General features: G+C 39.1%; 1 protein-coding gene across 1 annotated transcript in view; it reads left to right on the top strand.

Annotated features, from left to right (window-relative positions):
* The window catches only part of MMP16 (matrix metallopeptidase 16), a 218,859-nt gene that overhangs the window by 126,026 nt on the left and 78,948 nt on the right, over positions 1-13,885 (top strand). Inside the window, exon 5 of the mRNA XM_054984945.1 lies at positions 13,305-13,466. Within this exon, the coding sequence (XP_054840920.1) occupies positions 13,305-13,466 (162 nt within the window). The remainder of the gene's footprint in view (positions 1-13,304; positions 13,467-13,885) is intronic.

Here is a 13,885-nt window from a genome sequence, read left to right as displayed (position 1 = left end):
AGTTAGTGGGGGAAACAGTGAAGGCTTCTGAGGAAAATGTTTAAGGAATTCACAGGTTCATAGAGGAGCAGACAGTTCTTAAGATATCCTTGCCCAAGTATCTTTGGGGATGTATTATTGTAATGGACAAGTCCAACACTTTGAATTTTGCCAAGAAGCAACTGCAAGACACTATCATTCTTGTACGACAGCAGTAATACATTCACTTTGATGAACTTCAGCATTTTGGATCAGTTGAATTTTCAGTGAGTTACTCAAGGACAGCTTCATACAGATTGCACTGGGGTAACCCAGTTTCCCAGTCTTCACCCCTTACTGAATTGGAGCCAAAGTATGTGTGACTGTGTGTGTGCTTGCTCATTTCCCAGACATTTGCTAGTCTTTTTCTTCTCTTCAAATGTCTTCCTCCTGTGTCAATAGAGGTTCTGAAATTCAAAGTCCACAGGTTTTGTGAGGATTCTTACCAAAAGACACAGTGAAGGAAAATGTGTAACTTGGTTAAAGCCATGAGTCATTCTGAAGAGTCAGACTTCATTTTTTTTCTTTTAAAGTTCATTGTGGTTTCTGTGTGATGAAGTACAGTCATTGTATAGTCTACTATCATTTGAAATATCTGATAAAATAGTGGAGAACTTTAGTGACAGATTGTTTAGGAGCTAAATTGAACTCCGGAGTGTCAAGAGGATTAGCTGGCTGAATTATTGTTCTTCTCTTGCTCCTCTGGCTTGCAGGAGGCTGGGAAGAGGCAACAGCTTGGCTATTTAGCAAAAATGCAAATCACTAACCCCCTTGAAAAGTACGAGACTCATTTTCCACAGTATATTGCTCTGCTAATGAAGGCAATTTGAATTCTGTGTTTCTCAAAAGAGATGAACAACTTCTTGGAGTGCTCAGTAAAGCCTTATTATATGTGGGTTTTTTTCCCACAAATCTTCTCGAAGTTACTCATGCTATTAAAGCATTTGAATTAGTTCCCAAACAACCAAGGGAATAAAGTTTTGTTAGGAGACGCAAACCTAATCTGGAAGAAATGCCATGAAACTTGTTTGAGATAGACACTATTCTTATTTTGTTTTTGGATATGCCCCATTTTAAGAGGTCAGGATCTGCAACATTTTAACATGCAAACTATTAAACTATCCCAAGATATCCAAAGTTCATGGCCACCAAGAATCATTCCAGATAAAAATCCTGACAAATGTCTGAGTACTGTTAGCTGTTGGAGACTCCAACCAGAGTCCTTCTGGGAGCTTCAGTGAAGCTTTGTTTCCAGGGTCACCACTTCTCTCTTGAGAAATCTGGTCTCAACCAGTTTTGCCAACACTGTGTATTGACTTGATACTTTCCCTACATGATTGTTCACTAAGGAGATGGTAATTTTACTGTCAGATAAGCATCCTCTTCTTGCTTTCAAAGTCTAAGCCCTGACATGTGACCCCCTTTACCACACATTTTACCTCATATCTGTGCTAGCAGCATGGTAAAATTCTCATTGTCACTTTCCTGGATGCTACGGATGATACCATACCATCGCAGGGGGAAGAAAAAGTACCTCAGGATGTTTTGTTTGTCTTTATGGGCTCTCTGTGCACTTGCCCTGTGAACAGACATTTTCTTCTTATTTGTTCTCTAGCTTTGTAAACTGTTCTTCCTCCCTACTATCCTTGTATCTGTACTTTACCACCCCATTCTGTCTGCTTGGACTACCTTTTTGGAACTGAATTCTTTCTTGGTATTTTTGACATCAACCTGGCAGCAGAGGATGCAACCAACTTGATTAAAATACTTCCCAGCACCTGCTGTTCAGAGGACCTTTTTATGTGTCCACAATAAACTTGTTCCAGATGGTGGGAGAAGCAGGGGAAAGAGATCGCTGTACCTCCATAATTTTCAGGAACATAAATATGAAAGCAAAGGGAACTAAAATAATCATGACTGTATTCTTTCTATATATTTTTTTTGCATGTTATATTCTGACCACATTTTGCACCAAAAAATTAAAATCACAGCAGTCAAATCAAACAAAAATCAGCTAATAAACATTTCTACTCCTATCACACAAAAAGCATGTGCAAGGTGAGTGCTCGTTGCACAACTCCCCCCTGCGCTCCCCATCTCCAAGCAACCCTAGTCTCTGCCCCCTAATGGTTCCTGGGGGTTGCTGGTTGCAGCCTGGCAACCCTACATGGAAGCCTTGGGCCAGACATGTTTTTTAAAAAAATTACCTTTATATATATCCTGCCTTCCTCCCCACTGGGGAACCAAAGCAGCTCACATCATTCTCCACTCTTCTGTTTTGCCCTCACAACAACCCTATGAGGGGTCGGTAAGGCTGAAAATATGTGACTGACCCAAGGTCACCCAGTGAGCTTCCATGGCAGAGTGGGGATTTGAATCGGGATCCCCCAGATCCTAGCCCGGTACTCTAAACCCTAAGCCACACTGGCTCATACTGGCACCCCCACTCTCCAGGAATTTCCCTACTTGCAGTTGGCAACCATAGGCTGCTCCCAAAAATTATCTGGAACAATTCTGTCTTACAGCCTCCCCAGAAAGCCTGAGGGTTGGCGTCCCCCCGCACCTTTTCTGGAAAGCTGTTCCTCAGTAATGGGCAGTCACTGAGAAAGTCAGAGCAGATCATATCTTGTAATTTAATGCTTTCTATTATTGTTGCCATGATATATCCCTGTTTTAAATTGAATTGCTTCCATCAGAGTTACAGAGTTCCATCTGTTCATTTCAGATATTACCTTTCCTTGACTCTGTCATTTTTATCTCAATATTGCGAGTGTCCCTCCTAGACTCTTAAAGAGATGTACTTCATCTAGTTTAACCCATTTGAGCTGCAGATCACCAAATCCAGCTAATCTGATTTAGTCAAGGATTAAATTAGATTGAATGAATCAACATTAGGGATGTGAAGACAGCAATGAAGGTTATAATGCTGTACATTTGATCAGAGCCAAATCCATGTAAACATCCTGGGGAAGGGCAATTGGTGTGCATTGTCAAAATGGCTTTATAAAAAGCAGGGCTTAAAAGCTTATCACCCCTCTCCTCTAGCGTTCCTGCATATTTGTACTTGAGGGACAAATGGTTTCTTGCAAGGAAAACCTCTTCCAAACAACAATGACTATCTTCCAAGCCTTCGGTCCATTTTCTAATATGCTACATCTACCAGAAATAAAATAGGATAAAATATAATTACCTGAGTTGGAGGGGAAAGTATGCCTTTGTGCTGTTTCATGGCCAAGGCATATTTTAAATCATACAAAGAACGTGAAGATCCTCTGCCAGAATTCCTTCTGAATGAAAAAGTAAAGCAAATGTTTTTTGCAGACAACCTGCGTTGAGCCAGAATATTTAGATACACATAAAAATTGAGAATATTTGTCCTTCAAGCAGCCCTCTGCAATGCTAATCATGACCTGAAAATTTACACACAGTGTAATCCTAAGAACATTTTCCTGGGTGCAAGGACCATTATAGAGACCTAGGCAGGGTGGTGAATAGACTTGTTTAAGATTGCTTTCTGAGGATTCTTTCCTGATCGGCATATGAACTGCGCTGCTCACTGGTTTCTGAGAGTGATGGATACTCAAGAGTTCAGATTAGGCATGCTTGAAATCTACTTGGTACATAGCTCAGTCATTTTTCTCTTGTGTATACTGTGCTGGCAGCTAAGAGACATTTATGAAACACCCCAACCTCCGCTGGACTGCAGGCATCAGTTTCTAGTAAATTTCACATTGCTGCCAGTTCGTTTGACACAAGGGACCAAAACTGTGCTGCAGGAACCTGAACCAGTGGAATCTCAGAAATGAATCTCCCAAGGGAACCAAATGTCCCAACAGCGGATAAATCAGGTAGTATATTGAGACCTAATGAAAGAGAGAACTGCAGGCTTCAAAGTACAGTGTTCACGTTCTTGGTATTTGATAAAGCAGTGATGTAAAGTTCCCGATGAGTTTAGATAGTCAAACATCGCTCCTATACAAATCCTTGATAATTTCAGTAGTACTATACAGGATCCATATTTGATTTACTCCTAAAATCTATTTGTATATTAATAGCTTTTAAAGCCTTTTTTTCCTGACTGGTGTTTGAAAAGTTTGAACAGGATTATGGGTAGGGATTTTTATCCCATGGACCTTTGGGAGCCAATTCATACATTTGCTGCAGATTTAAGTCTCTTGACAGCTCACTTAAGTGCCTTCTCTGCATGAGTGGTGCAACATACACACTCATGTAATAGAACCAATCAATATCTGGGGCAGAGAAGGATATTTCCTGAAAATGCCAGTTTCCTCACTCGCAGAAATTGATTTGTGGCATTATGTGAGTTCACAGAAAGTCTCTAATGGTGACCAACAGCATCTCTAGAACAGAATTGGTAATTTCACGCCTTGCCCTGCCCCCCTCCACATTGTACCATTTCATTGCTACCTGTTCATATGTTTCACTATTAGGCATAGAGCACAGTGAGTATATATGCATTAGTGGTTGAATAAGTGCTCTCAACAAGTGGTACCAGGATCTAGAGTCTTCTCAGTTGCATGACCCGATATTGGAACTATTGCTTCATCTTTTGTAGAGTAGAAAGAAGAGTGTGTTTCTTGAGAGCATTTTCAAAGATAGTCTGATCTGATCTTGTTTTTGTGGATTACAATTATTATTTGGGTTTTAGACATTCAGAACAAAATAAAGGGAAAAGGGAAAGTATACACTGAAGAACTAATCAGAAGATATGGAAGGATGATAGGTTCCTCCAAAGAAGAATATTTTGATGAAGAACCAGAAATCGTAGAACGTGACGTGAAAGCTGCACTCAAAACAAATTGGGAGAAACAAAACACTAGGACTAGATGGTATACCAAGAGAGCTATTTCAATCTACAGAAACTGCGTCCATCAAAATTTTAACAAGAATCTGTCAACAAATATGGAAAACAAAACTATGACTCATGGCTACAGGACCATGCAGGTGCATCTCTGCAGAGTAGCTAATAGAATCTAGAGCCGTTAGTGGTGTCATCAGCCCATGCTGGGTTCTGCTGGCCACCTTGCTGCTGCCAGTTAGGACACCATGTGAGAAGTATATAAGCAAGAATAGCCAAAATGTGTAAGAGACAAAGTGGACCCAATTCATATAAAGCAAGCAACTGTATTGTGGCCACTTGAACCATGTGATGTAAGTGTCATAACTTCACTGTAGCTATTGCTCTGCAGATGGACTTTGTCATGTCACCACTGTTAAAATGCTTTGCCGTTGCATTGTGATACAAATAAATCTGCATGCTAAAGCAACATATCTGGCATACTTTGGGATGCAGGCTCTTGTCAGTGAGATTGCAAAGATGTGTAAGTCAGGGCCTAGAATTGAAACAGCATAACTGGTCTGAAGTAATTTGACTGCTGAAGATTCCATAACTCTCATGCAATATAAAGCATGCTATTCACAATATGAAAACAGGAGACTGGTCTAAAAGGATGTTCCAAAGATTAGTTTAGTTATTGGAACACTGCTGAAAGTTGTTGAGCCATTTTATTGGAACTAGTGCATCTTTTGTGCAAGCTGTTTTTTGATTCAGTAATATGTGAAAAGTCAGTGATTATAGATTATCATATCTTCTTTAAATCTGCAATGATTTAATACTATGATAGAGATCAACAAAGGTAGGCTAAGATAATGGCCTGTAAGTGGCATTATGAAATTCCTGAACTGAAAATAACACAAAACCCACAGTTTTGGGTCACTATTGTGATTTTCATGAATCTGATATTCTTAGGAATTATGAAACCCCCCCAAATCCAAGGCTTTTTTTGTGCCCAGGTACTTATAAAAAATGTAGCAGGTGCTCTTCTTTGATTCTCCAAATTTCTCAGGCACTGGCTTGGGGAAGGCAGCTTCTGCTGGTGTAAGCTGGCAGAGCTTGGTTTCTAGCTCTCTCTCTCTCCCCCCTTCTATGTGAGAGTGGAACCAAGAGGCGCTTACTTTGGGAGTCTGCAAAATTGAACCCCTTTGCTCAATCTGCTTGAAACTTAGTGTATCTTTAGATTAGAAGGACTGTGTCCTGTGCAAATTTGGTGCCATTATCTTTATAAAAATCTGCCTCAAGACCTCAAATACATTCCCCATTGAAAATAATTGTCCCAATAACACCAGAACCTGAAAAACCACATGTATTTGAATCCCAAACAAGTAATGTTCTATACAGAAATCAATAATCATGGTAAAAATCCACCATCACATCCGAATCCCAGATCCAAAGTTATAATTTGATTTATAATATGTTTTATTGGAAAATACCCTTAATGGCCTGTATCCAACTACCCATTCTGAAAAATTAAGGGCATGTAAGAGTGAGTGGTGATTTTCATTAATCCCTCCATCCCACTTGAGACCCCTACTTTGTTCCTATGCTGTTCCTGAGTTCTACCTGCAAAATTGTGTGTATATTAGTGGGCTGCAAGGGAAGGGCAGAAATTGCTCCCCCCCCCTTAAGAAAACTTAAATCTTTGGAACGGGTTGACATTTTCTACAGGATCAATGTTGTAACTTAACTAAGTTGTTTAGTTACACAGAGCTTTGCAGGTAGTCATAATAACCACAGTGAAGTTGAATTAAGTTTGCTTGTGTATCAGCCTATAGTTTGAATTTATTTAGATAGGGTAACAGCTCTGAGACAATGTTCCAGGAGGAAACAAACTCCAAGCAAGGATATGTCAATTCAGTTTCCATTGAAATTCCCCTTGACTGACTTTCTCATCATTGTGAACACTCCATCAATTTAGTCTGTACCCATATTCTCTAAGATACAACTCAAAAGAGTGACCTTGACCTCTGTTGGATAAAAGACTCTTTGAGAGAATGTTTCATAGACAGACCTGATTTGGATAACAAAAACAATGTTCAGCAATTTAGGATGTGGAAAGCATAGTTTTAAAAACCTGTGGGTAAATGCAGCCATTTAAACTGCACAGTGAGAAGATGAGGACTTTTCTCTCATCTCTGATTAACTGGCATGAAGTCTGACTTGTGGATGCAGTGAAACTTGACAAGTTGAGCCTTGTGTTCACTATTGCAATTTTGAGAAAAGATACTGTAACATCTAGATTAGATTATTGGAAAGCTGCTGTAGCATGGTGGTTAAGTGAGCTGTGAATGAGCACTCTGCTATTTTGACCCCGACTACTGCCAGGAACTCTGCAGGTGGCCTTGGGTAAGTCACTCCTTTCAGCCCCACTCCTTTGTGGGAATAATAACACTGACTTTGTTCACCACTCTGGGTGGGGCACTAATCTATTCAGAAAAGCAGTATATAAGTGCGCTGTTATTATTATTAACTCTAAGTGAGGCTGCCCTTGAAGAGTGTGTGGAAGCTACAATTGGTACAGAATGTGGCAGCCAGAACTCTGACTTGAGTGGGTTGTAGGGACCATATCACACCATTCTTCCATATTCAGTGGCTCCCAGTTTTTGTCTGGGGCTAGTTAACTGAGAGCCAGTTTGGTGTAGTGGTTAAGAGCGGTGGGACTCTAATCTGGAGAGCTGGGTTTGATTCCCCACTCCTCCACTTGAAGCCAGCTGGATGACCTTGGGCTAGTCACAGTTCTCTGGAGCTCTCTCAGCCCCACCCACATCACAGGGTGTTTTGTTGTGGGGATAAAAATGGCATACTTTGTAAATCGCTCTGAGTGGGCATTAAGCCACCCTGAAGGGCGGTATATAAATTGAATGTTGTTGTTGTTGTTAAGTGATGGTACTGACTTTTAAAGCCCTATATGGCTTGGGACTAGGATCTATTAAAGACCACCTACTCCCATATGTACCTACCTGATTGCTACAGTCATCTTTAGGGACACTGTTTAAAGTGCTTCCATATCTGAGGCAATACAGGTGGAAATCCAAGAAAGGGTTTTCTCTGTTTTGGCACCAAAACTATAGACTTCCCTACCCAGGGAGTTTCATCATTTAGTCTCAGGTGAAGACTAAATAAATAGCTTTATATCAATGTTTTTTTAAAACCTGGTCTTAAAGTTTTGGTTGTTTGCCACATTGGGGGCCTTAGGTTAGATGGATAGGTGGCATAAATAAATTTTAAATAAAAAATTGCCACAAAATGGCTGTAGCGGGGTTATTACAAAATGCTGCAAAGTTCCAAGTCAAGCATCCTCCTGTGGTGAAGGTAGCTATTTTCAATAGAGCACTCCCTACAAACCCAAAGATGATGTCTTTTGGGATCTTCCGAATCACTCCTCCAGTAAGAAAGCCAGAGTTGTCCCTTTGCTTTGGAGAAGAGCTGTTTTGGGGAATGAACAAGTCGGTGATAGAAACTGCATTGGTTCCTGTTAGGGATCTTTGCATTAGAGATTAGCAGATGGAGAGCTTGTCTTTTGTTATGTTACATTTCCCTCTTTAAAATGGCTGAAAGCAAACTAGGAGAATTTCAGAACATTTTGTCAAACCTTATTGAAGTAGGCGCAGATTGTGGCGATTTGAATTAAAGCAGCAAGGAATAATCCAAAAGGATTTTCAAAATATCATAGATCATGACTTTTATTGTGACTAAGACATGTTTAGAATACTCTGGTGCCTTTTCATTCCAAGCCAACAGAAGAAAAGATATGATCAAACAACTAGTGATGGCCATTTATACTTAACATTGGACCAGATGACGGCATCAGATGTGATGCAACATATATAGATTACTTATTCATTCTCTTCTTGCATTTTTGCTTTGCAACCAAAGTATGGAAATAAGTACTCTCTCCATGCTTCTGTTCAACATCACACCTAAAGCCACCTCCGGTGTACTTACTTAAGTTGCTCTTAAAGACCTACCAGGGGGAAGGGTCTAAATTATAATAATAGCAACCAACCAAATGTGTTTATAAAATGTGACTGTTATTTATGACATCTTCATTGGTGTTCCCTGCATTTGAAAATTCATTGTCCATTCAGACACAAAAATTTTTGTTAAAAGACTGTATAATGATGTAAAAGATAAATGGATTCTAATTTTTGCAAAATTGAGCTAAACCAATTGTTTTTCTGAAATGTCAAGCCTATTTTAAAGAGTACCTATCTGTATCCAGACAATAGGGGAGAGCAGGACAGGGTAGAGATACGCATGCATATACTATTCTTGATAATGGCTTGGACAGTGCAACTTGTATAGGCTTTTTGTGTGCTCGGTAGGGATGAAAAATGGATAATTGGACCCTATGAAAACACTAAGCTAACTTCTTGTATGTGATTGCTATAGGGTTGCCAGTCTCCTGACACGTGTATGTGGGGGACAGATCCCTGCCCCTGCCTCTTGTTTCCCATCACTGCTCAGAGCAGCATTGGGAGGAAAATTTAAAAAAATGCTGTTGGGCTGACGGCATGATGTCACTTTCAGGAAAAAACTGAAAGTTACGTTACACCTCTCTAGAAATTTCCAGAGAGGTCCAAACAGCAAGGATCTAGGCTAGAATCAGAAAATACAGAAGTCATGTGACTACCAAAGGAAATACCAGCCTTGCATCACTTCCTCTTGTAATGTCTAGTAATACAAAAAAATGTGATGTCATCATACCACAAGTTTCTCTAGCACTGTGCATAGGATCCCCTGCCCCCCACCTCTACTCATCTGGCCAGTGGGGGGTAAAGGCACCTAGCAGGGAGGCACACACATGCTTCCTCAACATACTGGAAAATTATGTCATTTTCAAGTGCAATATGGAAGCTATGAGTCATGCCAGGGGGACAATGTACTAAAAATTGCTCCCCAACACTAAGTTGGGGACATCATTTTCCGGTGTGACAGGTGGGCGCTTTGTCTGTGCAAGAGATAAGTATCCCCCTGCCCCCTGCCCCCCTCCCTGGTTTGGCCACTGAGGATCCTGGCACCATTACTTACGTCATAGTGGATAAAAATCAGTATTGTTGATTTTGTAAACAAAATTAGATTACTAAAGCAATAGGATATTTTTGATTTAACCTTGATATATTAATGTTTTCGACTACAATAAGTTTCTTTTTGGAAAATGACCTGGTATAAAATGAAATCTGAACTTATTTCAAATATATGGGGCTAGATCCAAAGTTCTGTCCCAGAAAACATGGAACCTTGTACTAAAAAACGTACTTGTTCTGCCAGAGCAAGGCTCTTAGAAAATTTTGTACATCAGCTAAAGTTTCTACTGTTAATGGAACAGAACCTTTGAATTTAACCCATAATCTCTTCAAACAGAACCAATGACTGATCCTATTATAAACTTTGAAAATCTTATTTTTGTGTAAAGAAAGAACTCAGTCATCATCTAACATAATAGTTTATGTATAGACATTATGGCTTGATACTGGAGACCAGGGACTGGAAGTCACCATAGGTGGTTGCCCACTGATCCATATGGGTGAACTCAATATCTACCAAGTCTATAAGTCCTTGCTTCTTGAGATTATTAACTTTTACCTAGGAGGGTAAAGTAGGGCAGTTCAATTATGAGCCTTTGGAGCAGGTATAGACTAAAGCAGAAGCCAAAACTGGAATGAGAGCTTTCTGGGATAGTTCCAACTGGTACCTGTCTACAAGAGCTTGTCATGGCAACAAGATGTGAAAGAGAGCCTGCATGGGATCATGAGCATTATCAGTTCCATCCTAAGCAGCTCTACTCAGAATCCTGTTCATGGCTATTCAGTTGAGTTTACTCCCAGGAAAGTGTTTTTAGAACTGTATGTTAGTTACTTAAAATAAGCAATGCATTTGGATCATATGCCCATTGCTGTTGGCAATGCTCAGCAATAAACACGTTTTGGAGCAATGTACTACAGCAGATTGAACAGATAACAGGTTACAAAATTCCTTTGAAACCTCAAATAATTTTTTTAGACTTTTGGCAAAATCTTAAAATCCCTGTAATAAGACACGATCTCATAACTAGCTTTTTAGTAGTGGCAAAGACAATTGCACTGGCATAAACATCTCCTTCAGTAAGCCAATGGTATTCCAGAGTATGGAATCAATTTATTATTGAAAAAATTACAGATAATCTTTACAATTCTACTACTTTAAACACTTCAACACAGTTCTATGACAAATGGATGCCTTTTTTTGATTACTTTAGCAAGAATGATCTTCAAACTCCAAACCAATTTTTCCAACAGATTCTTTATTTATAACATAATATAAATAAGCAAATAATAGTATGACAAGATATAGCATGATACTTGACCTCAATTAGATCAATAAATGCAACGTATATAGTTAATCTAATAAACTTTATCCTAAATACTGTATTCTGTACTTTGTTCTTTTAAAACTATTTTTGACTCTTAATGTATTTTGAATATGTATGTTCAACCCAATACATTTTTTAAAAAAATAATTAAAAATAACACACTAACTTCAAAAAAATAAGCAATGCATTGTATATTATTTTATAAAATTGTAAAAAAAATGTAAATGCCTGTATGTTTTACATCAATGTGTATGTGTGGGGGTGGGGGGAGAAACAGCTTTATTGAAATCCTGTTTTGAATGTATTTGTGTTAGCAGCAGTGTGTTTTGCAACAATTGAAGCCCTTCCCCAAGCTCTGTTCTCCCTAAATTCCACCCCGAAATCTCTTGTAATTCTTCAAGCCAGAGGTGGCATCCCTATAAGGTCGTAAAAAAGCAGTGGCAATTAGTGGAGTCAAAAAGTCATTAAAAGTAGGAAGAACAAGATGGAATACAATTAGGTAACTTTGAAATGCATTGAATAAAAATACAAAGACTATTCTCAATTGCTGTAATTGGTGATATTGCAATTTCCCTAGTTTAGCAGAGCTATTTAACACCTGTACCCATTAAAAAATCTCAGCTACACTCAACAGGTAACTGATGAGGGAACCTATGTTATTTGTTACACTTATTCATAAATATATAGTTGTAGTATTCATCCTTTTATTTTTAGGACAACTTAGATATACATCTGAAGAATCTGTGTGAAATGGCCTTATATTTCTTCATGTTAACTGCAGTATTTTCTGCAACAATTGGCTTCTGTAGGTTATTATCCTAAGGTTACCTTTAAAAGCTGTTGAGTACTTGGAGAATGATAAATGCTTTGGCCAGAAGTTTTTTTATATGTGATGACAGGGAAGGGCAAAGGATAAGGAAAAAATAATGCATTTTTGATGTGATGCAGTCCAATCATTCTGTTTTGAATGATCAGAGTGGAACTGGATTCTCATGAGCGGTGTGGGGGGCGTTTTTTGGACTTAGATGCTCCATGGAACTTTGTCCCTTCTGTTGGAATGGAGTCGTTTGGGATCAGGGACATCATGGCTACTGATTCTGAATATGGCTCTAGGCAGGGGAAAGAAATTGAAAATAGTAACAACAAGTGAGAATAATAAACTATGAGTAATAAAGGAGGCACATATGGTTTGTAAATAAGCTTGTAAACATAATATTGGATCATGTTATTTACAGCCATAATTCTTTAGCAGCTAGTTCAAAAACAAAATGGTGGCTTAGCCATTCTGCTCCACTCTCTCTTTCAAATAAAATTATGCATTCCTACAATAGTCCTAAAAAGAAAAGTAACATGAAAATTTACATAAGCCCTTAGAATAAATCAGAATGTCCCAGTTTCAATCCCCGGCATCTCCAGTGAAATTGATCAGGTAGTAGGTGATGTGAAAGATTGCAACCAGAGATCCTGGAGAGCCTCTGCCAATCTGAGTAGACAATAGTTACTTTGATGGATCAATGGTCTAATTCAGTATCAAGCAGCTTCATGTGTTCACTGAAAGGGGCATGTGCATCTTCATCTATGGCTTGGATCCTATGAAGGAGTTCTTTACCTGTTGATTTCTGCCACCTTCTTTCTCCACTAAAATTTCCGTTTGTACAAGATCACTGGTTTGCAATGGATCTTTGTGCAAACAGAAGTTTTAGCTGAAGAGGAAACACACTGCATGGCAGAGGCTATGCATGGAACTCCTTCAGAGGATCCAAGCTTATGTAGCTTTGGAAATCATATCAGCTATGGAACATTGGAAAACAATTTGAGCTTCATTTTATAGGGATGTCCTAGTCTAGCATATTATTTGCAGCCGTGACATATTTTAAAAAGTGTATTGCTGGGTTCATTGAGAGCCTCTGGCTCATATGTAGAAGCTATGGAAGAAGGTAGTGCATTGGCTGCATGTGAAATATTGCCTACCCCTGACAAAGTCACTTAAATGGTGCTTTGCGTTAAATACAGTGGATATGATGAACTGATAATGTACTTATGACGCATTTCTCCCTCACCCCACTTTTCTTCCAGGCAATGATTTGTTTCTAGTTGCAGTTCATGAATTGGGACATGCCCTAGGCTTGGAGCATTCAAATGACCCTACTGCCATCATGGCTCCATTTTACCAGTACATGGAAACTGACAACTTCAAACTTCCTAATGATGATTTACAGGGAATCCAAAAGATATATGGTATGTAGCCTTTCCAAAAAAGGATTACACATGGGACAGGGTAGTTGCTTTCAGCCTTAAACTCTGGTCCAATATATATTGTGCTGGGTGTCACACATTGCATCTCACCAAAGACATCAAATCTGCATATGTATTGTGTGTCCAGATTTGTGCCTCTTTTTTGGAAATGAATGGGGCAGGCAACCTACATGTTGGGCCTACATGTTGGACGCACATACATAAAAGTCCATGTGCACAGAGGAATTGCATGGGACTGTGTTTTGAGGATAACTAAACAATGAACACCCATTCCTATAATGACCATTCATTCAAAATAACTATAGTTGAATCAAAGGGGGATTTGATTTCATGCTGTGATGAAGCCAATGGCTTTGTCCAAGAGAAAGATGTAGTCAGATACTGTATGCAAGCTGAGCTGA

Source organism: Eublepharis macularius, chromosome 7, assembly GCF_028583425.1.
Source record: "Eublepharis macularius isolate TG4126 chromosome 7, MPM_Emac_v1.0, whole genome shotgun sequence".
NCBI classification, from domain to species: Eukaryota; Metazoa; Chordata; class Lepidosauria; order Squamata; family Eublepharidae; genus Eublepharis; species Eublepharis macularius.
Note: the sequence above shows the minus strand (reverse complement) of the source record. Positions and strands in the feature narration are given on the sequence as shown.